Source organism: Herpailurus yagouaroundi, unplaced genomic scaffold (genome assembly GCF_014898765.1).
Source record: "Herpailurus yagouaroundi ecotype Mexico unplaced genomic scaffold, PumYag 77, whole genome shotgun sequence".
In the NCBI taxonomy this organism is placed as follows: Eukaryota; Metazoa; Chordata; class Mammalia; order Carnivora; family Felidae; genus Herpailurus; species Herpailurus yagouaroundi.
The window spans coordinates 31,289,076-31,315,590 of NW_024412388.1; the positions used below are offsets into that span (position 1 = coordinate 31,289,076).

Below are 26,515 nucleotides of genomic sequence, written 5' to 3' on the forward strand. Positions count from 1 at the left end.
GTTGGTGTAACACTGCCGGCTGCGCCGAGGGGTAGGATGGAGGCGGGTGTCGGTGTAGGGGCGCTCGGAAGGGACGGATATCGCTGTGGCACTGCGGGGACGCTCTGAGGGGACTGGTGTCGGTGTGGCACCGGTGCACGCTGAAGGAGCTGGCGGAACCGGGTGGCCATGGGGATGTGGGCGTCGCTGGACGCGATGTGGGAGATGCCGGCCGAGAAGCGTATTTTCGGGGCCGTGCTGCTCTTCTCCTGGACAGTGTATCTTTGGGAGACCTTCCTAGCGCAGCGACAGGTGAGCCTAGACGGGGCCCACCTGACCCCGACACCTGACCTGCCCGGGCCAGCGTCGGTCTCGACCCGCAAGTCCCTGGATGATTGCTGCGGCTCCAGCATCAGCCTCGACCCTATGGGTCCCTACTAGGCCTCCTAAATTGGCCCTATGGCGGGCTTGGCTTTGAGGGTATTTGGTGCCTCTGGGAGGTTTTCCGCGACGTGATCCTGGGACCCAGGCCGGTTAGGGCCTGGTGAAAGGGAAGTCAGGGTTGACTTGAGTCGTGCCTGGCCCACAGCTTTCTTAGGATCCTCAGGCCCAGACTTACCTCCTTTACCTTTGGCAGAGACCCGTGAGCCTTTAAAAGGAAGATGCAACATTTTTACCAATCACAACTTCCCGGTGATGCTGAACCATGGGATTAGGACACCATTTTCTGAAAATAAAGACTTAACAAATCCTTCTAAGGACCTGAACTTTTTTCCCTTAAAAAACAAACAAACAGGGGCGCCTGGGTGGCGCAGTCGGTTAAGTGTCCGACTTCAGCCAGGTCACGATCTCGCGGTCCGTGAGTTCGAGCCCCGCGTCGGGCTCTGGGCTGATGGCTCAGAGCCTGGAGCCTGTTTCCGGTTCTGTGTCTCCTTCTCTCTCTGCCCCTCCCCCGTTCATGCTCTGTCTCTCTCTGTCCCAAAAATAAATAAACGTTGAAAAAAATTTTAAAAAAACAAACAAACAAACAAACAAACATGTATACAGTATGCTGTTTTGCCCAAAGAACAATATGTTCTTTTGTTTAAACAATTAGAGCTGTAAAATAGAAGTTGAAAGTTACTTAATAACAGTTTCCTGGAGGTAATCATAATGAACGGCCTGCTGTTGGAGATGCGAACTTTTAAATGAGATAGATCTTAAGTTTGTCTGCTTTATTGTCTCTGATTGCTGATTTGTTTTATCTACATTCTTCTATGTTGTCATTGTGTCAACCTGATGGCTATGAGAACCTTTTTTTTAACTGCCAGAACTCTTTCTTGAGCATTACCTTCCTCTACAGTACACATTTCTTCTCTTGGGTTACTTTCTGCATGAATCTTTAAATTGGAATTTTTAGTTTTTCATCAGTAGCTGAGTTGTGTCTTGATCTCTTCTTTTAGCCCAGGATCTTTTTTTATTTACTTATTTTTTAGTCTTTTGAGTCTTCTTTTTGTTTTTTGTTTTTGTTTTTTTTTTTTTTGTCTTTTTAAAAAGTAATCTCTATGCCCAATGTGGGGCTCAAACTCATGACCCCAGGATCAAGAGTCACCAACTGAGTGCTCTACCAACTGAGCCAGCTGGGTGCCCCTTAGTTCAGGATCTTTAAAGAGGTGTTAAGCTGTATAGCACTAAGTTCTCTGACATAGATATCTTTGGATAACTTTATTAGTACAGAATCTTGAGGTCCTAAAGAAGATCCTTTGGATTAGGTAAACACAGTATATAGTGTCTAAGTTGAGGGGCTTATTGAACATCTATCTGTCTTACTTTAACGATAAGCCCAGTTACAGTAACTGCTTTTTGAGAATGTCTTCTTTACTCAATTATGCTTTAATTTTTTAAATGTTTTTTATTTATTTTTGAGAGAGCAACAGAGAATGACTGGGGGTGGGGCAGAGAGAGGCCCCAGGCTCTTAACTGTCAGCACAGAGCCTGATGTGGGGCTTGATCCCAAACTGTGAGATCATGATCTGAACCGAAGTCAGATACTTAACCGACTGAGCCATCCAGGCGCCTCCTCAGTTGTGCTTTAATGTAATGCCTTTTATTGAGGGTTTGGTAAGGTGCCCAACAACGTATAGGGAAGCCATGTGTCATAAAACCATTGTAGGAGATACTGTCCATTATATTGCTTAGTTTCTGTGCCCTGTATTATGTCCCGTGGTCTGAAATTTACCATTTCGAATTTGGCATAATGATAAAGTTTGTCTTTTATTTTTTTAATTTTAGAGATAAGAGTGTGTGAGCAGGGGGGAGGGGTAAAGGGGAGAGGTAGAGAACCTTAAGCAGGCTCCATGCTCAGTGACGAGCTCCACCCTGGGCTCGATCCCACTACCCTGGAATCATGATCTGAGCCAAAATCTAGAGTTGGATGTTCAACTGACTGAGCCACCCAAGTGCCTCAAGTCTGTCTCTCTTGAAGACCTGATCTGTTTCCATTTGTCATTCCTCAGATTTCTCTGAATTTAGTTTCCAGGACCAAGTTTAGTAATTAGCTACAATATCTGTTAATACTTATGGCTAGCATGGCTTCCTTCTCCTTTCCATGAGTTTGTTTTCTATATTATATAGGATGTATGTTTTTCTTGGAGTGAGTGGTACATCACCCTTTGTACATCACCATTTGTGATGTACAGTTTTGGTTTACATGTGCAGACTGAAGTGTGATGACAGCCCTGATTTTAATTTTCCCTTGTCAGCTAGCCTCCGAGTCTCTTGTTCTGCTTTTACTTTGCTGCATCAGTTGTCTTCGCGGTCAATGCACTTGATCAAACGTAATATTTGTGTATATGTAAAGCAAATTCAGTAGGCTTAAGTGACAGGTTAAGGCTGTAACTACTCAGTGTTTGATCATAAATGACTATTGTAATAAATAAGGCGTTGGCTTGACTGTCTCAAAGTGTTTTCTTCAAAATATTTCAGAGACGGATATATAAAACAACAACTCATGTACCACTGGAGTTAGGACAGATCATGGATTCAGAAACCTTTGAGAAATCCCGACTGTATCAGCTGGATAAAAGTACTTTCAGCTTCTGGTCAGGACTCTATTCAGAGATTGAAGGCACTGTGAGTAAATTACTTTCTGGAGAGACAACTTATCGAAATGTTTAGTACTCTGTAATGTTGGTTTTCATTTTGTATTCTTGTGACACAAAAGAGGGTACCATATCTACACATCCTAGAATGCTTTTTTAACCTTTGTTACCAGTAATAATGGGTGTGGAGCAAAAGAGGCTCATACATAATTGTTAGTGAGTTGAAAACTGTGGCATATGATAACTATCGTAGGTCAGGTGTGAAAAAGAACCTTCTATTATAAGATATTAAGATCTTCTTCTTTTTTTTTTTTTTTTTTAGTTTATTTATTTATTTTGAGAGAGAGAGAATCCCAAGCAGGCTCTGCACATGAGGTCAGTGCGCAGGCCCCGACACAGGGCTCGAACCCACGAAACCATGAGATCGTGACCTGAGCCAAAATTCAAGAGTTGGATGTTAAACCAACTGAAGCACCCAGGCGCCCCTCTGAGATATTCAGCAGTCTTTACAGGCATTCCTGCCTCCGTCTTAACTTTTCTACTGCCCTTCACACTGCAACCAAAGGAACCCTGAAGGATAATTCTGATCATGCTGTTCTCCTGCATAAAACCTATCCCTGGCTCACTGTTTCCTTCTGGGTGCAGTCCAGATTTTTTGGCATGAGTTTTGGGGGTACTTTTGACCTGGCCGTTGCTTACTTCAGCTTCTTTTTATTCGTTCCCCCAAATTCTTTCTCCTTTTTTGTCCAGCTTGGTTTCTTGTAACTTTGAGTTTTTTCACATGCTAGTATCTATCAGGGGTGCTCACCTCTACAAGTCCACTCTCTTGCTGGAGGCTGATTAATCCCCACTCTTCCATTAGGTTCCAGCTGAGACATCATCTCTTCTAAGAAACAGTTTGAGGGGCGCCTGGGTGGCTTAGTCAGTTAAGCCTCTGACTTCACTCATGTCATGATCTCACGTTTCATGAGTTTGAGCCCCAAATCAGGCTCTCTGCTATCAGCATGGAGCCCACTTTGGATCCTGTCTCTCTCTGCCCCTCCCCAGCTCACGTGTGTGCAACGTGCTCTCTCTCTCAAAAATAAACATTTAGAAAAATTATTAAAAAAAAGAAAAGAAACCATTTGAATCTTCCCCTGTCCCTCGAGACTGGTTAAGGCAGCATTCTTTCATTATTCCTGTCAGTACTTATCACATGGTGAGACTGATAGTTCTTTATTTATTTTTTTTTTTTAAGTTTATTTCTTTATCTTGAGAGAGAGAGAGGAAGGGAGAGGATCCCAAGCAGGCTCCGCATCAGGAGCATGGAGCCTGACATGGGGCTTAAACTCACAAACTGTGAGATCATGACCTGAGCTGAAACCAAGAGTCAGATGCTCAACCAACTGAGCCACCCAGGCACTCCAGACTGATAATTCCTTAAAGAAAGGATACTTTAAGGTCTTGTAATCATTTGGCATCTAGTGACTGGCACAAAATAAGCATATAATCCGTATTTCTTAAATGAAACAAGTGATGGGTCATTTTTACTTAGTAAAACAGACCCAGTCTTCCCCCCCATGCTAAAAGAAGAGAGGCTGTGTAGTGTAGAGCAGTGTTTCTCAGTCTTTTCTTCATGATCACCCCTGGCCCTGTATCTTTTTAGACATTTTTTTCTTTTATTAAAAAAAATTTTTTTAAAAGGTATCTATTTTTGAGAGAGAGAGAGAGAGAGAGACAGAGCATGAGTGGGGGAGGGGCAGAGAGAGAGGGAGACACAGAATCCGAAGCAGGCTCCAGGTTCTCGGCTGTCAGCACAGAGCCCAATGTAGGGCTCGAACTCACAGACCATGAGATCATGACCTAAGCCAAAGTTGGATGCTTAACCGACTGAGCCACCCAGGTGCCCTTAGACATTTTTTTCTTAATCACCCCTCCATGAAATTTTAATACCACAGATATACTGTATATCTGTTTCTGTACTGTATGTATGTATATCTGTGCTTTATAAATAAAATGAGTAAGGTTTCTCTTCATTCCCAAACACCAGTTGTTGGTTTTCCACCTCCAAGAACAATTGAAGGTACATGGTGCGGAGGTTAAGAACCCAGGTGGCTTGAGTCTGAATCTCAGTTCTACCATACCAGCTCTGGGGCCTCAAGCAAGCCACCACTTCTGTGCCTCAGTTTTCTCGTCTGTTAAAATTGTGTAGTGATATTTCCTCATTTGTAGTGTTGTTGAGAGGATTAAATGAGTTAATATGTGTGAGAAGGTTCGAAAAGTTCCTGATCCATTATCAATGCTCTGTAAGTGTTGGGCATTATTATTATTATCATCGTGATCGTGATTATCATCACTATTCCTCTAGACCTCTTTTAAATCTCCAGTACCACTAAGAGAAAGATTCCTAAATTGAAAATAAATGAGGTCAGCTACCATAATTGTTTCTTCAGTTTAAGAGAAGAAACCAGCTGTTCAGAGCTTTGTTAAATGATGAAAACATTTCCAGCTGGTCACAAAATTTTCCTTGAGTTACGGACTAGTGTGATTAGAACCAAATTATTATAAGTCTTTCCTATTTCCTCAGGATGATGCAAAGTAGCGAAAAGTTAAGAAGAGTTAAATCTTATCTGAAAAACAAAATTCATTTGGCTTTTAGGATATGTTGCAATTACTAGTAATTAGTCTTCTCAATGTTGATTTTTTAAATTATATTTTTTACAAGTCCAAGCCTGGTTTAGTTACAGAGATATTGAAGATTAGTATCGAAACTTGATGCTTTCCAACCAAGCCAGGCTTTATTGTGGTTTATATTTGGCTTTGATTAGTTTATCTGAAGCATTTCTTTTGTTAAGGTCCAACTGTGAAATCATCCTTCAGAGGGAGAGATGGAAGCAGAGGTGGTGAATTTAGACACCGTTCTCTTTCCTCACTGATGTTTGATTCTGTGAAGTTCTTTGGCTTACCCCTCACAGGGCCATTATAAAAAGACAGGCAAAACATTTTCAGTCTCTTTCGTTGTCACTAGTAAACAGTTCCAGGAAAGATGGGCAGTAGCTTGGTTGTTACAGTTGGTGAGCATGGGGGTGGTCTAGTTTGTTCCAGGAGATGACAGAGACAGGGAAAACACATATAGAAAGAGAGCTTTGTAATGTGCCTGTTTGATGTTACAACAGTGCTTTGAGGTAGAAAGGGTAGGCATTGTTATTCCCTTTTTATGGATGAGAAGGTGGAGGCTCAGAGAAATTAAATGGCTTGTCCATTTAACGGCCAAGTGACGATAATAAGTGGGAGAAGTGGGTTTCAAACTCTGCTCTTATGAGTCTTTAAAATTGCATTGAAGAAACCATTCTTAAAACTCTAGGGACCACATCATAAATGTGCTGAATTTATCCTTGGGGAATTAGCTCTATTTACCGTTCAATGGGAAGCATTTTGTGTTACTTTTAAATCCTGTTCTGTTTGAAGACAGGTTCATTAATTCCTATTTTGTGTTGATTAAAATTAATAAGTTTTTATATTTTGGTCACAAAGAACAAGTGCAAAGATTGATTTAAACTTTTTGTTGCCTCTTTTTTTCTATCCGAAGGAACATAAACAGAGTCCTTGTGTGACCAATTACAGGTGCCACTGTTCACACAAATGTGACAGAGCACCCAGAGAGAAGGTGTCCAGCCTTTCTGAGACAGACTTTCCTGGTGTCTCACAAATGTCAGTGAAGAGCCTGATCAGGAAGTGGAAGGGCTGGACAGTTGAGGAGGGCAGTGTAGCAACATTGAAATTGTTGCTTTTCCAATTTCTGTGGGTTTCTGAGTGAGCACCTTGGCCTTCTTGAGCCTCCTTTTTTCCCCTCTTTGTGATGAGAAGCCGATACATATTATACCATATCTCACATGGTTTGTAGCAAGGACTGAATGAGTGAGATAATGTCGATGAAGCCATTAGTACACTGCTCAATACATAGCAGTCACTTCGTCACTGGGTTTCTTTGGGCAAGTAACTTTAACCTCTGATTTTAGGTGTCTCATCTATAATGTGGTAATGACTATATGTCTTGCCTGCTTTGCAAGAGTCTAGTGGGATCTTATGTTTAAGAGTGATGGAGTTGTGGGGCGCCTGGGTGGCTCAGTCGGTTAAGCGTCCGACTTCGGCTCAGGTCATGATCTCACGGTCCGTGAGTTCGAGTCCCGTGTCCCGTGTGCTGACAGCTCAGAGCCTGGAGCCTGTTTCTGATTCTGTGTCTCCCTCTCTCTCTGACCCTCCCCCGTTCATGCTCTGTCTCTCTCTGTTTCAAAAATAAATAAACGTAGGGGCGCCTGGGTGGCGCAGTCGGTTAAGCGTCCGACTTCAGCCAGGTCACGATCTCGCGGTCCGTCAGTTCGAGCCCCGCGTCGGGCTCTCGGCTGATGGCTCGGAGCCTGGAGCCTGCTTCCCATTCTGTGTCTCCCTCTCTCTCTGCCCCTTCCCCGTTCATGCTCTGTCTCTCTCTGTCCCCAAAATAAATAAACGTTGAAAAAAAAAATTAAAATAAATAAATAAATAAATAAATAAATAAACGTTAAAAAAAATATTACTAAAAAAAAAGTGCTGGAGTTGTTTTTGTTGGGCTCATTAGTTCTTGTTATAAGACATCCCTGCAGCCTGCTCAGTGAGATTATCAATAGAGGGAAACTTTACTGTTCACTGTGTTTTATATTTCATTTCCCAAAGTATACTAAACAAGGTTTGCGACAGCAGTTTCTAAAAGCATTCCGAGATGCATTTGAAGTTCATATTAAAACTACCCTTGGGGCGCCTGGGTGGCGCAGTCGGTTATGTGTCCGACTTCAGCCAGGTCACGATCTCGCGGTCCGTGAGTTCGAGCCCCGCGTCAGGCTCTGGGCTGATGGCTCGGAGCCTGGAGCCTGTTTCCGATTCTGTGTCTCCCTCTCTCTCTGCCCCTCCCCCGTTCATGCTCTGTCTCTCTCTGTCCCAAAAATAAATAAACGTTGAAAAAAAAATTAAAAAAAAAATAAAACTACCCTTGATACGTACTTAAAAGCTGGACTTTTAATAATAGGTGTTTTAACGTTTCACCCGAAAGCTTATAAATCCTTAATTTTGCATTATTTATTAGGATTAAGAACAGGATGAAAGAAGTGCCGTCTCAAGTCGATAAGTTCAACAGGCGGTGCATATACCAGACAGTGGTGCCAAAGCATATCTTTTGGGAAGACGGGGTTTACATCCAAGACTGGGTTAGGTGAGATAGCTGGATGAAGAGTTAAGGGAGCCTTTAAGACAGCAATTTATTAAACCCAAGATTTTCAGACTTTGGTGACTGTGCCTGGAGACTGCCAGGCTCCACTTCCAGTTCCTGATTCAGTGGTTCTGGGGTGGAGCCTGAGTATTTGCATTTCTAACACATTCCCAGGTGATGCTGCTGCTGCTGCTGCTGCTGCTGTACAGAAACTATATTTGAGGTCCATGGTATTAAACCAACCCAGCATACAGGGAAACATCTAAAAGATGGATGGCACCAAGTGTGGGTGAGATTGTAGGGAACAGGAGCCCTCCAGTACTGCCGATGAGGGTGTAATTTGGCGTAAACACTGCAGAGAACAAGCTGATCATAATACAAATACATTTACCAATCATTGTGGATGGATCTAAAAATATGTAGAGTGTAAAAAGCAAGTTGTAGAATAAGTACAATATAATGTTATTTATATATAGTCTCAAAAAGCATTTATGAATCACTATATTATTTATGGATACATATATAAAAATGGAAAGTAGATTGGAAGGCTTCCCATGAAATACACGATAGTGCCAAAACCTGTCAAAACCACAATGAACCGTGTGTGAACCAATGAGAATATTGTGCTTCTAACCAAGGAGTGTGATTGATCGTCGTGTTCCTGAGACTCCAGGGAAAGGAAAACTAAACCGATTCCTCTTTAGTTCCATAAACTTAGTATCTGTTGTGGCAGGTTGTGTTTTGTAAGCATGCATTCTTTTCAGATTTTAAGAGCAGCTTGCTCATTCGAATGTCATGGTGATTTGGTGAATATCTTTGTTCACTGTATCTGCCCAAGACAAAGGGTGGTGCTGAGAAGGGGGCCTCCTCCTATGAAACCCTGACTCCTACCTCAAGATTCACCTTTTCCTTACCTGGGGAAAGCACAGATATCCCATTCCGTCCCTCAGTTTGGTAAGTGGACCTGACTCTCCACTTACACTGATACTAATACTTTGTCCTGACGGATGGGGGCTGTTTCCTTTTAGGCAAAAGCCACTTAGGGAGCCACATAGCCTTGGTCAGATCCCATTTATGTGACTCATTAGCCGTGAGATTCTGGATAAATTGCTTACCTTTTCTAAGTTTAGTCCCTGATCCATAAAACTTTTGTTGTGGTCTTTTGGCAAATTTATTTATTTATTTATTTATTTATTTATTTATTTATTTATTTATTTATTCATTCATTCATTCATTCATTTTACAGCTTCACTTTATAGAGACATAATTCCCATACCATCCTAATTTATCTGTATAAAATGTACAGGCATAAATACTTTACCAGGCTAAACTTAGTATCTCAATTGGTTTGTATCCACGTAAATGCATATTTTAGCCTAAATAAGATAGGTCTCTTTTTTCTTCAGAGATTATTATTTTGTCCTTTTTTCTTTTCTTTTTTATGTTTTATTTATATTTTGAGAGAGTATGAGTGGGGGAGGGGCAGAAAGAGAGGGGGACAGAGGATCTGAAGCAGGTTCTGCACTGATAGGCTGACAACAGAGAATGCAGGGCTTGAAGTCACGGACCACAAGATCATGACCTGAGCCGAAGCAGGATGATCAACTGAGCTACCCAGGCGCCCCCTGTCCCTTTTTCTTTATGAAATGTTCTCATCTGATAATTTCTAGTCTTCAAATTTAACCAAAGTATGTCTTGTTTTATAGCTTATTCTTCTTTTTGGAGGAATTCCTTATCTCTGGAGACTTTCTGGACGGTTCTGTGGCTATGCTGGCTTTGGACCAGAATATGAGGTATGTGATTCATTAGCATATATATTTTAGAGTCTTACTTTTTGCTTGGCTAGCTATACATGGAAGTTAATTTTTTGGCTCTGTCTTAAGCTTGCTTCTCCGTTTGTACAATCCTTGTCCACACATGCTATGTTAGGATAATGCTAGTTATTGTAGCACACTCCAGAATTTCAATAGCTTATCACAATACTTTATTTCTCTATCACAGAATAGCCTCGCGTGAGTATTTTTGGCCAACAGGTGACATTCTTCCACATGGGGAGCCAGGGACCCAGTCTCTTTTCATCTTATGGCTGTGCCGTCTCCTGAGTGCCCCAGAGTTCTCTGCGTCCAACAGGCAGGTGGAATGAGGGGGTGGAGAAAGTACATCCTCTTCTTAATTCCCTTGGCTCTGTAGTATCCTTTGCATTCACATCTTGCTGGTGAACCAGTCATTTAGTCTCAGATGTAAGGGAACGGGGGAATGTGCGCTCCAGTTAGGCAAGCTATTTCTCAGGGACAACCCCTTCCTTCCAGTGAAAGGGGAAACAAGAATTTCGTTGAACCCACTCAGCAGACGCTCTGTACCATACGCAGTTAGCACATACTTCAAACAAGGACAGGGAATGTATCTTTGAGAGTCTCCTTGGAGCTCCTTGAGTCGACTACCCATTCTTACAGAAGTTCCATTCCCTGGGCAAAGCCCTAAGCCTGAGACTCCCTGACCTGTGGTGGATGCTAGGACACTGCCTCCTGACTTCTTGTTGGAAATTGCCAACTCTCTTCCCTCTTTCCTGATTGTTTATTTGAAAGGATGGCTCTCTTCTACATGTATAGGTACCTTGGGTTTTAATTCAGCTCATCCTATGTTCCTTTTCTGTATACCTTTTTCTAAATCAGCCAAACCCTTTAATTTTTTTTTTTTTTGACATTTATTCATCTTTGAGATGACAGAGAGAGACAGCATGAGCGGGGAAGGGGCAGAGAGAGGGAGACACAGAATCCGAAGCAGGCTCCAGGCTCTGAGCTGTCAATACAGAGCCCGACGCGGACTCAAACTCACAAACTGAGATCATGACCTGAGCCGAAGTCGGACGCTCAACCGACTGAGCCACCCAGGCGCCCCTCAGCCAAACTCTTTAAAGACATGATCTAGGGGCGCCTGGGTGGCTCAGTCGGTTAAGCGTCCGACTTCAGCCAGGTCACGATCTCACGGTCTGTGAGTTCGAGCCCCGCGTCGGGCTCTGGGCTGATGGCTCAGAGCCTGGAGCCTGTTTCCGATTCTGTGTCTCCCTCTCTCTCTGCCCCTCCCCCATTCATGCTCTGTCTCTCTCTGTCCCAAAAATAAATAAACATTGAAAAAAAAAATTTTTTTTAAATAAAGACATGATCTAGTATAAGTTTCTCTGCCTTGTCCCAACCAGGCTTGCCATCTTGTCCTCTTCCAATTACAGGGTGCTCTTTTCTCTCTCCGTGCTTTTGTAAATTGCAAGGAATTCTTCCTTTCCTTGTCTCTCCTGTCCCTTTAGTTTACCTCTTCAGAGTGGCATCCTGAGTCTCCTCAGCCTTGTAAGCCTTGCAAGCCTTGCTTGAATTTACCAGCATATGTAGCTGTCTCTCATTTTTTGGTTCTTTTAACCATTTTGTCTATATGGCTTCAGGTGACTTTCACATAGTGCCTATGTAATAAAAGAAACATTGTTTTATTGCCTCCTCTGGCAAGTAAACTCTGAGATACAGATGTTGTTTCAGACTTTGTAACCGATAGAATCAAGCACATTGCTTGAAATCCTGTAAGTACTCAGCAACTACCTATTGATTTGTTCACTAATCATTCATTTGAAGAAGGAATTAATATTACACTATAAAAACCGCCGCTGTTTTCTTCTTGTGTTTAGATCACTCAGTCCTTGGTGTTTCTCCTGTTGGCTACGCTTTTCAGTGCATTGACTGGTTTGCCATGGAGTCTTTATAATACTTTTGTGATAGAAGAAAAGCATGGTTTCAATCAACAGGTAAACTAGAGAATGCAAATATTCTCTTTTATTTATTTTTTTATTAAAAATTGTTTTTAATGTTTACTTATTTTTGAGAGAGAGGGAGAGAGAGTGAGAGCAGGGGAGGGGAGGAGAGAAAGGGAGAGAAAGGGAAAGGAGAGAGAAAGGAGACACATGACCTGAGCCGAAGTCGGACGACCAACTGACTGAGCCACCCAGGCGCCCCTCAAATATTCTCCTGTAAATATAAAGACTTATTTGTGCTTTTTTTCCCCTCTGCTGGTAATAATTGAAGCATAATTTGCTATTTTAGAGCATGAATTCAGTGAAGGAAAAGGAACTGCAGATCATAGGTTAAAAAGTCTTGCCATAAACTCTTCTAGTCTAGTATCCTTTTGCTAACATTTAAATGGGTTGATTTTGAACTGTAAAATGCCAGACATTTACTTGTCATCTTAGACTACCTACTGTCATATAATATAGACTCACTGCCTTTTAACTGTTAAAATTTCTTTAATAGGGACGCCTGGGTGGCTCAGTTGGTTAAGCATCCGAGTTCGGCTCAGGTCATGATCTCAGGGCTCGTGAGTTCGAGCCCCGTGTTGGTCTCTATACTGACAGCTCAGAGCCTGGAGCCTGCTTCAGGTTCTGTGTCTCCCTCTCCCTGCCCCTCCCGACTTGTGCTCTGTCGCACTCTCTCTTTCTCAAAAATAAATAAACATTAAAAAAAATTAAAAATAAAATTATGTATCCTTTATATTCACTTATTATTTACTTTAAAAGCAGTTTCTCATTTTCTTGTGATGATCTTTTCTTTTTTCAGACTTTGGGCTTCTTCATGAAAGATGCAGTCAAGAAATTTATCGTGACTCAGTGCATTTTATTGCCTGTGTCTTCACTTCTACTTTATATTATTAAAATTGGGGGAGACTATTTTTTTATATATGCCTGGCTGTTCACATTAGTTGTTTCTCTGGTGAGTAAAATCTTTGTTTCATTTTCTTTTACAAAATTTTCTTGGCAAGATAACTATGATTTAATCTTCATTAGCATGTAAACAGTTCTTGAGAAGCAAATGAAATATAAATAAGTGGTCATCTAAATTTCCCCCTTGGTTTCTGCTTTTGGGTATAGAAATAGGAGAACTGACCCTGACCGTAGATTTTTTTCTCCTTATGCTGACTCGGATCCTAGAAGCTGGTTATTAGTTACCGTTAATAGTTGTCAGGCAGTTTTAGGCTGTGCATTTGTGAGTTGTCACCGGAATGGATGACTAGGTTTGATCATTCAGTCCCTCTTTACTGAGCTCCAGTGCTTAAACATCATGGATGTTTTGAAGGAAGACTAGATTTAAGAGGGATAAGAAAAAGAAACCCTAAACCTGCCTGATTTTTTTCTGCCCTCTTTCCCCTGCTTTTTCCCTCCTCCATTCGTGCTTTTTTATCCCTTCTTCTCTGTTCCCTTCCTCCTTGCTCCTCACTTCTCTTCTCCCTTTTCTCCCCTCCCCTCTCTTCCTTCTCCCTCCCTTCCCTCTCACCCCGCATCTTCCCTTCCTCAATCTTTGCTGCTTCTCTCTACCATGTTCTAAACCACTTCACAACGCATACACTACAACACAATGAAAACAGTCTGTTCACAGCTCCCAGAAAATAGCATCTATCAGCTCTTCAACTCCTGTGATGATGAGGTGTATTTTAGTCTGAATTGCCATGGTGCTCACTGCTTCACTTTCCCTGGTGGGATCGAGCTCCAAGAACAGGTGCTAGTTGGATTTGCACATATCTGTGTATGGCCAATGAAGTGAGAGGAAAGAGCAGACGGAATGTTCCAGAAATGCTTAAGGAAGTGCCATTGCAACCTCAGTGTACACTGTGGGTAATTAATTTTGTACACTACAGGTAATTAATTTTAGTAGACCACCCAAATAATAGCACACAATCAAGCTCTAGTAATTAATTTTTAGCAAAGAATGCAGGTCTCTCGTGATTACTCTGAAAGGCAGAATTCCAAGTTATGATGGGCTTATGAAGTAGCAGAAAGTCCCAAGATAGTTTTTGAGTGGACCATTTGACTTTTCAATTATTACCACATAGAGACTACTCACTTTGATTTAATTTAACAGATACTGAACACTTATTATCTGGTAGTATTTGGGGTTGGGAATACCAGAACAAATGAAAAGATCCATGTTCTCAAGGCTAGATCAGGTAGTTGTTTTAATATGATTGAATCTGTATAAATGGCAGTGTTTCTTTAAGAACGTATTCATAGGGCCGCCTAGGTGGCTTACCCCGGTGGGGCTCTGCTGACAGCTCGGAGCCTGCTTAGGATTCTCTGTCTCCCCTTCTCTCTTTGTCTCTCTCTCCATCCTCCTCTGTGCATTCTCTTTCTCTCTCTCTCAGAAATAAATAAACATTTAAAAAAATGATGGAAAGTCAGATTTCTAAAAAAAAAAAAAGCATACTCATAGGTTGTTCTGACATTTATTTTTCAGGTGCTTGTCACAATCTATGCTGATTATATTGCCCCTTTATTTGACAAGTTCACACCTCTGCCTGAGGGAAAGCTTAAACAAGAAATTGAAGTAATGGCAAAGAGTATTGACTTTCCTTTGACTAAGGTGTATGTTGTTGAAGGTAAGGCTATCCGGGGGTAAGGAGGTTTTACTCAAGTGTTTTGATTTGTTAGGATTTTACAATTTGGCTTCTGAAGATTTCTAGGACTTGGTGGCAGAGTCCAGGGATAGAAACTGGTAGCCTGATACCAAGCCTGCTCTTACCTGCAGCTGTGTTGGGTTGGCTTTACCGTGTTGGTTTTAAGTTTTGGCCAAGGCCTTTTTCACTGCTAGTTGTATCATGTATATGACACTGGTTTAGATACTTCTGTTACCTTCCTGGCTCCCTCAGGGAATGGAGTTGAACTTTCGCATAGTCCAGTTCCACTTAGCTCTAGTTGGGGGCTTATAAAATAAAACCAGCGATGCTGGCTTTGTCTCATCCAACAAAACTTCCAGTGTTCTGGAGGAGTCCAATTTCACTTGCACATACACCAGAAACTGTAGTACCATTGGATACTTCAGATTAGTTGTTCTCTGCTTTTTTGATGATTGCTTTTGAGAGTTAAGCTATGTATTAGCTTACGTAAGACTACTAAAGTCTCAAGCCCAAAAAGACGTAGAGTAAAACTGTTGTATGATACCATGACTTTCAGAATCTATAATTAAAAGCCATGTAAATGTGTGAGGCACTGGTTCTGCCTCTGCCAGTGGGATCTTGGACAAATCCCTTCACGCCTCTCGGTTTCGCTTTTGCTTCTCTAAACCATAGTTTGGCAAACGTTTTCTGTAAAGGGCTAGTCAATAAATATTTGAGGCTTTGTGGGCCACATGGTCTCTGTTGCAGCTCTTGAACCCTGCCATTAATTAGTACAGAAGCAGTCACAGATAATGCATAAGCAAATGAGCATGGCTATGTTCTAATAAAATTTTATTTATAAAACCAGGTGGGAAATTAAATTTGTCCTGCAAATTTACTACTGCAAATTTACTGCAATTTACTGCAAATGTCCTGCAAAATTACTACTACTACTTTGCCCATCACTCCTTTAAATAAAAAAAGGAAAAAAAAAATCAGTGAGAAACAGCTGTACTGAATGAAGGACTAGAACCTGAGAAGTAACTGCAGGGCCAGGGCGAAGAGATGACTGCGATGGGAAAGAATGAATTAACAGCAACTAGAAGAGCATAGACATCTCAGACTTGTAGTGGCTTCTGAGGTTATACAGCCTGGCTGACTGCACAATTGGGACATTTCCATGGGGGAAATGGTAGAAGAATGACAATTCACACTACTTCTTTAGCCTCTGGGATCACTACTCTTTTAGTGAATAGTAAACTGGAAGTGCAGTAATCAGTGCAGAAGCATGGTCTCTGAGGGGTTTTTATTGAAGGGGGCGGCCTGAGTTGTTTATCACTTAAGTTATAATCAGAGAATATGAAATGACAGCTAATGATATCAGAATAGAGGTAATTGACGTGTAAATATATACTGTCAGTGCCATATGGTTTTAGATGAAATAAGGATGGCTTTATGGAGAATTACAACATGAGCTGGGACTTTATGGAAAATAAGGATTTGGCCTTTTTTTTTTTTTTTTTTCCCTCACTCCCTGGCCATCTTGTGGGGCCAGCCCACACCTAAGGCAGGAAGACGGTGGCCACAAAGATGAAAAAGCCACTGGAGTTGATTAACTCTGGGCTGCAAATCAATATGAAAAGTGGAAAGTATGTGCTGGGATACAGGCAGACTCTGAAAATGGTCATCCTGGCCAACAACTGCCTAGCCTTGAGGAAATCTGAACTAGGGTATTATGCCATCCTGGCCAAAACTGGTGTCTGTCCCTACGGTGGCAATAGTATTGAATTGGGCATAGAACGTGGAAAATACTGTGGAGTATGCACACTGGCTATCATTGATCCAGGTGATTCTGATATAATCAAAGCATTCCAGAACAGACCAATGAAAAGTAAATCATGCAACTTTTTTTTGTTTTAATATAACTGGCCAGAGCGTGTTTAAAAAAAAAAAAAGATTTGAGTAGGTGGAGGGTAGCATATGAGAGGTCAGGTTGTGACATCAATAGGCTTGGGTTTGAATCCTGTTTTGTTCTGTTTTTTATAGTTTATTTTTTAATTTACATCCAGGTCAGTTAGCATATAGTGAAACAATGATTTCAGGAGTAGATTCCTTAATGCCCCTTCCCCATTTAGCCCATCCCCCCTGAATCCTGTTTTTATCACAAATTACCTGTGTGACTTTGGCGACTTACCTTTGCTAAATGGAAGTTTACTGATCTGTAATGTATGTTTTTGTTCTTAATAATGATCACAGTCCTCGGAAATACTTTGAATGACTAAGTGTTGTTACTACTAATAACAATACACATTATGGATTTGTAAATTGACAGGGATATTGTAGTGAAAAGTCCACAACATTCTGTTCTCAGAAAGTACCAGATAGCAGGTGCTGGGCAGAGAATCTAGTGTGATGTGATGCAGGATGACTGAGTAGATACTTTAGATTGGGTTATCAGGCAGGACCTCTCTGAGCAGATGAGTGTTAGCTGACACCTGAAGGAAGGAGCCATCCATGCTGAGATTAGTAGGAAAACCTTCTAGAGCTTTGTGTCTTCAAGAAACAGAAGAAAGTCCAGTGTGACTCAGCACAGCAGAAGGGTGTTATGACATGAACAGTGTGAGATATACACAGGAGTCAGTCCACACAGGCCTTTGTAAATCACAGTAGGACCTTGGGTTTTATGTTAAGTTCAAGGGGGAAAATCCATTAGAGGTTTTAGTGACATGGTCTGGTTTGTACTTTTTAAATATTGTGGGTTGCTGTGTGGAGAAAAGGTTGTAGTGGGAGGGCAAGAGTAGCAGCAGGACGAGCAGTTAGGAGACTGGTAGGGGTCAGCGAGGAGGTAGGGCAGCTTAGACTAGGACAGTAATTTCTAGAGTGAAGTGGATGCATTGGAGATGTGTTTCAGAGGTAGAGTTGATGGAATTTATTCAGAGATTACCTGTGAAGGAATTGGGGAAAGGGAGACACTTAGGGTAATGACCTAGATTTTTGGCCTGAGCAGCTGAAAAATGATAGTTTACTGAGATGGGAAAACTGAGCAAAGAGCAGGTTTGTGGGGGATTAAATTCTACTGGATTAAGTTCTACATTTTGAGGTATCTATTGAACACTGTATTAGAGTTCCTCAAGTAGTGATTAGCTCTGAGTGAGCAGTAGAACCAACTGTGGCTAACTGAAGTAGGAAAATTCCTTATTGAATCAATGTTTGATAACTCACAAAGTCACCGGGAAAGTTAAGTTTACAAGCTTGGAAAATGGACTGTTCCCAGGGAGATGAGGAGGTTAGAATCACATTGTAGAACCAGTCTGGTGTGGACCCTGCTCTTGCCTCCTGCTGTTGAATTCAGTAGTTTGCTCCCTTATATCATCCCTACCACTTGTATCCATAGCATTAATTCCTCACTGCCCTAGTTCTTTGCATAATTAGCTAAATCTTGAGAGTCCCCAGTAGGTGCATCTGATTGAACCAGGGCACGGGCTGATTGCCAGAAGTGCTGGGGATGCGAATATCTGGCCTTTTAGATTTCTCAAATGAGAAGCAGTCTCCCACAAGACTTACATGGTGAGAAATTTCCTAAACTCTGAAAGGAGAATTCAACATGGAGCAGGAGAACACACACACACACACACACACACACACACACGAATATAAATAACAAATCTGCATTAAAGACCTCTTTGTGGAGATATACAGATGTCAGATAGGCAGCTGGATATATGAGTCTGGAGTTCTAGGGAGAGGTCAGGGACAGAATATTGATAGGGAAGTATCTGGCACACAGATGGTGTTTAATGCCATGAAGAGGACACTTAGACAAGAGAAAGGGGCTCAGGTTGAAGTCAGTAGGAGAGGAAGAGCCAGCAATGGAGGCTGAGGAGGAGAGACCATTGAGGTAGCAATAAAGCCAGGAGAAGGTGGTGTTTCTTTTAAGACAGGAGAAGAAAGTCTTTCAGGGAAGGAGTGGTCAGCTGTGTCAAATGCTGCTGAGGGGGTGCCTGGCCGGCTGAGTTGGAAGAGTAAGTGACCATTGATCTCGGGGCTGTGAATTTGAGCTCCCATGGGGTGTGGAGATTACATAAATAGATAAACAAAAAATGCTGCTGGTAGGTGAAGGTAAGACATCATAAGACATGAAGGCACAAATGGCAGTGCCTTACATTGGTTTTTCAGAATTCTCAAGTATATTACTTCATATCTCAAGTGGTATCATTAACCCATTCAGTAAACAAGCATTATTGAATATACTACATGCCACTACAGTGATACAAAAAGCTTATGGTCTAGAGCAGGGACTCTTAAACTTTAGTGACTATAAGAATATTCTGGAAGTTTTGCTAAAAGACAGATTCTTGGGCTCCATTCCCAGGTGTTTTAGTATCTACTTTTAACAAGCTCCCCTAGGTGATTTTGGTATAGGTATTCCTTGAGCTACACTTTAAGATATTAATTTTATTTTATTTATAAGCGTACAATTTGCTTACTTCCATAAATAAGGCAGCTTCTAAGAAGTATTTTTAATTTAAAAATTAGAATCAAAGGAGACATAAATGAGATAGAAGTGTAAGACCTCTGAATTACACATAACTTTCCAGATGCTGAGGTCCTGAACTACTGACAAAATTGGACCACGTGTTTGACTCTTAATTTCTAGGCAACAAAACCAAAAGATGAAAAAATAAACACATAAATAGGTTAATATTTATCAAAGTCTTACTATATTCTAAACATATATACTTCTATATATGTAAATATACTGTATTCTAAATATATTGTTGGGGCGCCTGGGTGGCTCAGTTGGTTAAGCATCCAACTCCAGCTCAGGTCATGATCTCACCGTTTGTGAGTTTGAGCCTGTGTCAGCCTCTGTGCTGACAGCTTGCTCAGAGCCTGGAGCCTGCTCCAGATTCTGTCTCCCTTTCTCTCTGCCCCTGCCCCACTCACACTCTGTCTCTGTCTCTCTCAAAAATAAACATTCAAAAAAATAAAAATATAAATAAATAAACATATATATATTGTTAAGCATATTTTACACTAGAAGTGTGAATAGATACAAAATACACATTTTCTGTGAGACATCTCAAATTCTCAGGAGAAACAAATGTTTTATCATTTCTTCTTTTTAAGAAATGTATATAAGTAATAGTAGTAGTTTATGGATCAGGTGGTATACAATTGATTTACTTAGAATTTCTCATGTAATCTTTAATCCAGTTCAATGAGCTAGAGATTAGCCTTTACCATGAACAGGTAAATGAAGCTTAAAGAGATTAAGGAAGTTTCTTACATTTACACAACTAGTACATGGCAGAGCCACGATTTGATCCCAAAGTCTGCTTTTAACCACTAATGTCTCTATACAGTGTAGAACATTTAGAAAATAAAGAAAAATATAAAGAATCAAATAAAAAAATCAACCATAGTTCAGCTCCTGTTAGCCACATACTGTTAAGTATGTTCTTTTTTTTTTTCCAGTCTTTTTAAAAATAGCTTTAATTTTCTTCTGATTCTAGAAGTAAGTATACTTATTTTAAAAAGCCTTGAAAAGTATAAAGGATGGAACAAAAGTCTATAGTTCTAGCAGCCAATGGTAAATACTTCAATATATTGATATATGTCTTCATAGGCTTGTGTTTATGCTTTTCTATTTACATGTATTTTTTTTTCATGACAATAATGGAACCTTATATACATGAAGTTTTGTATCCTTCACAGTATATCGGTGAACTTTTTTTCCATCTTGTTAAGATTCTTTCAAAAGTATTGCTTTTTTCTGGCTGTTTAAATTCCATTTCGCAGTTTTACCGTAATTCAGTCATTCCACTACTGTTGGATATTTAGACTTTCCCTATTGCTGTAAAGCTGTGCTGAGCACAAATATTTGTTGGCAATATGGCAGGAAAACAGACAGTCTCCACTGCTGGTGGTGATTTATGTTGATACATTTTTCTTCAGGTATTAAACAGTTTGAAAATGTTAATGTCCTTTGCAGTAATGCAATTTCTAGGAGTCTCATCAGAGGACCCCAGACTTTTTAATTCTTTTCCATGCTTTGAACTGTCTTTTCCTTAGGATCTAAACGCTCTTCCCACAGCAATGCTTATTTTTATGGCTTCTTCAAGAACAAGCGCATAGTTTTGTTTGACACTCTACTAGAAGAGTATTCTGTACTAAACAAAGCCATCCTGGAGGAGTCTGGCATGGAAGCCCGCAAAGATGGAGAAGGGGACAGTGAAGAAATAAAAGCTAACGTTAAAGTGAGTTTTTCTTTTCCTAAGAGGCCCTGGGCTCAGTTTTTATAAACAGTTACTATGACAGCTCAGAATAATATCAGTTTCTGTGCAGTGAGTGGTGAATTAAAGGAGACTACCAAATAAGAACACTGTGGCACCTTTATAATTCTGGTATTTGGGAGAGACTATCACTATTATTACATGCTAACTACCTCTCAAGCTTTTATAGAATGTACACATGGAAATCGGAAGTGTAAGACAGGAAAATTCTTATGATTATAAGCTGTCTTTAAAACAGGACTTCATATATATTCTTGATATGTTTATGATCAAAGACTTCCCACAGGTAGGCCAAAGAGGAGATAAACATTTGATTTTTACCTCATTGAGATGCAGAAATGATAGGCTTGGCAATGGAGAGACTTGGATTTGAATCCTGGTTCTGTCATTTAGTAGCTGTGTGTCCTTGGGTACACTATATAATGTGGTTGGCTTTCTTTTGTTTGTTTGACAAATATTTATGAAACCTGTATTCTGTGCTGAGATACTTTGCCTGGCACTAGAAATGCAAAAATAAAGAGGGAAGATCTCAAGAAGCTTGTGATCTGAAGGGGAGAAACATAATTTTAACAGTGAAGCTATGTATACTGAATGCAGGGGGAGCACAGGAGAAGACATGTCTTAAATCTGACTTGAGTCTCAGAAAGCTTTTTCGGGGGGCTCCTGACTGGCTCAGTCAGTAGAGCATATGACTCTTGATCTAAAGTACCAAGACTAACTGGGGGAAGAAGGGACAATGATAAGAAACAGCACAGTTTTAATCAGGAACAGCCAGCAGTATTTCTATATGTATTGGAATATGCTATTGGCCTTGGTGTCATTCAGAGATGATTTTGGTTCTGTATAACTCTAGGCAATATGTTAAGTTCTCTAAATCATTGATCATTGACCTGTCTCTCTCTTTTTTTTTTATTAAGTTTATTTATTTATTTTGAGAGAAAGAGTTGGGAGGAGGGGCAGAGAGAGAGGGAGAGAATCTCCAGCAGGCTCTGACATGGGGTTCAAACTCACAAACCATGAGATCATGACCTGAACCAAAATCAAGAGTTGGACCCTTAACCAACTGAACCATGCAGGCGACCCTAGATCATTAATTTCTTTTTTTTTAAGTTGATATATTTTGAGAGAGTGAGCATGCACGTGTGTCATGTGCACAAGACGGTGAGGGGCAGAGAGAAGGAGAAACAATCCCAAGCAGGCTCTGAGCCATCAGTACAGAGCCTGGTGCGGGGTTTGAACTCATGAACTGTGAATTCTTAAACTGAGCTGAGATCAAGAGTCAGATGCTTAACCGACTGAGCCACCCAGGCACCCCTGAATCATTGATTTCTTAATTAAAAGATGCTGCTACAGGGTTTCTCACCTTGGCACTATTGACATTTTGGGCCAGGTGATTTTTATTGTGGGAGGGTATCTTGTGCATCATAGGATATTTAGCAGCATCCCTGGCCTTTCCCCACTACATGCCAGTATCAACCTTCCCTACCACCAACACCTGTTACAACTGAAAATCTCTCCAGACATTGCCAGATAGCCACTGGGGGCAGGGCTTGGGGGGCAAGAACTAGGAAACTAGTTGGGAAACTAGTTCCTAGCAGAACTAGGAAACTAGTTGGGAAACACTGGGCTGAAGCTGCCTGCCTTTAGGGCTCTGAGGATTAAATGAAATGATATAGGTGAGATACTTTGTACTCCATATTATACATTCTAACTACTAGGAAATATTATCATTTGAACATACATTTTGATCCTAAAAAGACAGTCTAATAAAGTGGCCTTGCCTGTTATAAATATGTACACGGGGCAAGATTCTGTGAAGGGATTAATAGCATTGGGAGAGGGTTAACTCCTGTAATTTAGCTTATTTTTGAAGTAGGGTTATCCTGCCGGTTAGGATGTTGGAATAAAAGTCACTTTGGTTTGACCAAGAGTCAGGATTTTAAGCTAAGAAGAGATCTTAAGGTTATGTCATCAGTAGGAACACTGAAGTCCAGAAAGGGTAACTCGGGGACAGCACGAGGGAATCATGCAAGGTCAGCAGGTCACTCTGCTTAAGAGGTACCCACATCCAGGGATGAGGAACAGGGGTAACATTATAGCCAAACCATGATGTTAGATAGTGGCCCACTGATTTCAAACAGTGTGATGAAATTACTGATCTTTAGTATCTAGGAGAACAGTATTCTTTCTTTCTCCTCTTTCTAGTATTTCTCCTGTTTCTAGGAGAACAGATTCTTTCAGTAAATCTTAAAAAAGATTAGATCATCTTTTGAAATGTGTTGAGTGGAGTCTCTGAGTTATTTTGCTGGCTTTTTTTGCTTTATTTCATTGATAACTACAAATATTTTAGCATATGTGTATAAGTTACATGATTAAAATACTTTAGACATAGTCCTGAAGAACCTTTAGTGGAAGAGACTAGCCCTGTACACAAATAGCCCATAAATTAAAGCAGAGTGTGGTAAACATCATGAATGGCTGGAATAGTGTGGCTTTTAGAAATTAAGAGGTTAATGAGGATTCTAATAGATAGTTTTCTTCTTTTTTTAAAAAAAATTTTTAACGTTTATTTATTTTTGAGAAAGAAAGACAGAACATTAGTGGGGATGGGCAGAGAGAGAGGGAGACACAGAATCTGAAGCCGGCTCAGGCTTTGAGCTGTCAGCACAGAGCCCGACATGAGGCTTGAACTCAGGAACCATGAGATCATGACCTGAGCCAAAGTCAGACGCTCAACCAACTGAGCCACCCAGGCGCCCCCTAGTAGACCATTTTCTTGACCGAGAAGATATTTGAACTAAGCAGAATTTTGACTTGGGAATGGGGCTTTTCAGGTCAAAGTTATGAAATGAATAAAATGATACAGACATAAAAACTACACACTGGCTCTTCTAAGACTAATGATTAAATGTATTCTTATAGATGGGGATGGAAAGGTACACTGGGACCAGTTTGTAAAATTCTTCCTGAAGATGTTGAGTGGTTGTCTCCAATGGCCAGGAAGGTTGATTTGGGTAGAAGCCAAAGCTTGCTTTAGGAAGATTACAATTTGTTGGCAGCATATAGGATAGAACAGATTGGAGGCAGAGAGACTTCTGGGGCCTAGTGCATCAAGGTAAGCATGAAATAAAGAGAGTCTGCATAGAGTGAGAGGTCAGAATAAGTTCAAGAGTCACAACAAAAGATGGATTTAAAGTACCTGGTGATTGTGCTTGTGGGGAGTGAAGGAAGTCAAAGATTGACTCAACACAGAGAAAGACAAATACCTTATGATTTCACTCATATGTGGAATTTAACAAACAAAACAAACAAGCAAAGGGGAAAAAAGAGAGACCGACAAACAGACTCTTAAGTATAGAGAACAAACTGATGGTTCCCAGAGGGGAGGTGGCGTGGGGATGGGAGAAATAGGTTAAGGGAATTAAGAGCACACTCATCATGATGAGCACTGAGTAGTGTATAGAATTGTTGAATCACCGTATTGTGCACCTGCAACTAATACAACACTCTGTGTTAACTATACTGGAATTAAAATAAAAAACTCAGTAAAGAAAAAAACAAAGATTGACTCAACACTCATTAACTGCAGTGCTTTCCAGTGTATGTGCCATACTATTTTAGGGAGTATATTAGTATTTTTTTTTTCAACGTTTATTTATTTTTGGGACAGAGAGAGACAGAGCATGAACAGGGGAGGGGCAGAGAGAGAGGAAGACACAGAATCGGAAACAGGCTCCAGGCTATGAGCCATCAGCCCAGAGCCTGACACGGGGCTCGAACTCACGGACCGCGAGATCGTGACCTGGCTGAAGTCGGACGCTTAACCGACTGCGCCACCCAGGCGCCCCAGTATTTTAAATTTGAATAGCTGTGTCTTTATTAATGTATATTAGGACAAGGATAAAACTAGCATATAGTGATTTCATAAATATTGTCATTTAGGACAAGGCTAAGTTTTAAAAAGTGAATTGGTTTAGAGAAAGCTATTGAGTAAATAATCACATAGAGAGTACACAGATGTAGCAGAAGTTTAGGAAACAGTGGTTTAGTCAGGACCTGCTACTGAACACCTACTATGTACAACACATGGGGGGGGGGCGCGTTCAATCTGGATGAGGTGGAGAAAATGAAGCATTTCATTTTCAACAGAAGTTTAAAGGAGAAAACTAAGTTATCTGAAATCCCTTCTCTCAGGGAGAGCTAGTACATTTTGATGAATATTTCCATACTGGTTATTAACATTTAAAAAGATGTCTAGGAAACTTGACTCTAGGATTTTACCCTTCAGGAGACAAAGAGAATATTTGGAACAACCTGTCTCAAAAGTAGTTTAAAAGGAAAAGTAAAACTATAGAAAAGCTGCCCCTTTGTAGAAGAAAGTATTTCCCAACAAGGGTAGGGTTATGTTCAGTCTTCCCAGTTAGTAAGAGTAAATGGAAAGTGCACAGGCTATAGAGATATGGGTTTGGGTTTTACCCACGACATACTAGCGAGATGGTCTTAAGACATTTAAAAAAAAATTTTTTTTTTTTTAATGTTTACTTTGGACGCAGAGAGAGATAGAGCATGAGTAGGGGAGGGGCCAAAAGAGAGGGAGACAGAATCCACAGCAGGCTCCAGGCTCTGAGCCGAAGTCAGATGTTCAACCGACTGAGCCACCCAGGCACCCTGATCTTAAGACATTTTTAATTTCTCAGCTACCTCTTCTTTATCTCTAAAATGAAGATAATATTCCTCTCCTGCCCAGTTTGGTGGTGTTGGGATCAAACGAGTCAGTGTATGAATCCTGTGAAAAAGCAAGTGCTATAGAAAGTGGTGCTTCTTGGGGCGCCTGGGTGGCGCAGTCGGTTAAGCGTCCGACTTCAGCCAGGTCACAATCTCGCGGTCCGTGAGTTCGAGCCCCGCGTCAGGCTCTGGGCTGATGGCTCGGAGCCTGGAGCCTGTTTCCGATTCTGTGTCTCCCTCTCTCTCTGCCCCTCCCCCATTCATGCTCTGTCTCTCTCTGTCCCAAAAATAAATAAAAAAAAAAAGTTGAAAAAAAGTGGTGCTTCTTTCTGTTCTGTTCTGTGAAATTAGTGTGGGAAGAAAAGAAAATTCAGTTTTGTCTAAGAATCTGTCACAAAAAAACAAGAGTCCATTAGTGGACCCTGTTTAAGCTCTTTTCATCCCGTATCTTTGAATGTGACTCTGCACTTCTAAGTAGCTTCCTAGTAGTACGTGAGTGACTCGGCTGGTTCAGCGTCCTACTCTTGATTTCGGCTCAGGTCATGATCTCACTTTACGTGAGTTCGAGCCCTCTGTTGGGCTCCATGCTGGCAGTGGAGGGGCCTGCTTGGGATTCCCTGTCTCCCTCCCTTGCTGTCCCTCTGGCACTTGCGCTGTCTCTGTCTCTCTCAAATGAATAAACTTAAAATATATATATATACACACACACACACACATATATGTATATATGTGTGTGTGTGTGTGTATACATATATGTGTGTGTGTGTGTGTGTGTATATATATATATATATATATATATATATATATATATATAT

The 26,515-nt window shown here is 40.9% G+C and overlaps 1 protein-coding gene and 1 pseudogene across 5 annotated transcripts in view; both read left to right on the plus strand.

Moving 5' to 3' along the window:
• The window catches only part of ZMPSTE24 (zinc metallopeptidase STE24), a 42,240-nt gene continuing 15,725 nt past the window's right edge, over positions 1 to 26,515 (plus strand). For 2 of the 5 annotated variants that reach the window (XM_040469780.1, XM_040469777.1), the window contains exons 1-7: positions 6 to 291; positions 2,944 to 3,090; positions 9,984 to 10,070; positions 11,948 to 12,064; positions 12,870 to 13,022; positions 14,541 to 14,682; positions 20,755 to 20,939. In XM_040469780.1, the coding sequence (XP_040325714.1) occupies positions 169 to 291; positions 2,944 to 3,090; positions 9,984 to 10,070; positions 11,948 to 12,064; positions 12,870 to 13,022; positions 14,541 to 14,682; positions 20,755 to 20,939 (954 nt within the window). In that variant the 5' untranslated portion in view covers positions 6 to 168. Of the gene's footprint in view, positions 292 to 2,943; positions 3,091 to 9,983; positions 10,071 to 11,947; positions 12,065 to 12,869; positions 13,023 to 14,540; positions 14,683 to 20,754; positions 20,940 to 26,515 lie in introns of all 5 variants that reach the window. The other 3 variants (XM_040469778.1, XM_040469779.1, XM_040469781.1) reach the window with 3 other exon arrangements.
• LOC121026922 (60S ribosomal protein L30-like) lies at positions 15,633 to 19,456 on the plus strand (annotated as a pseudogene).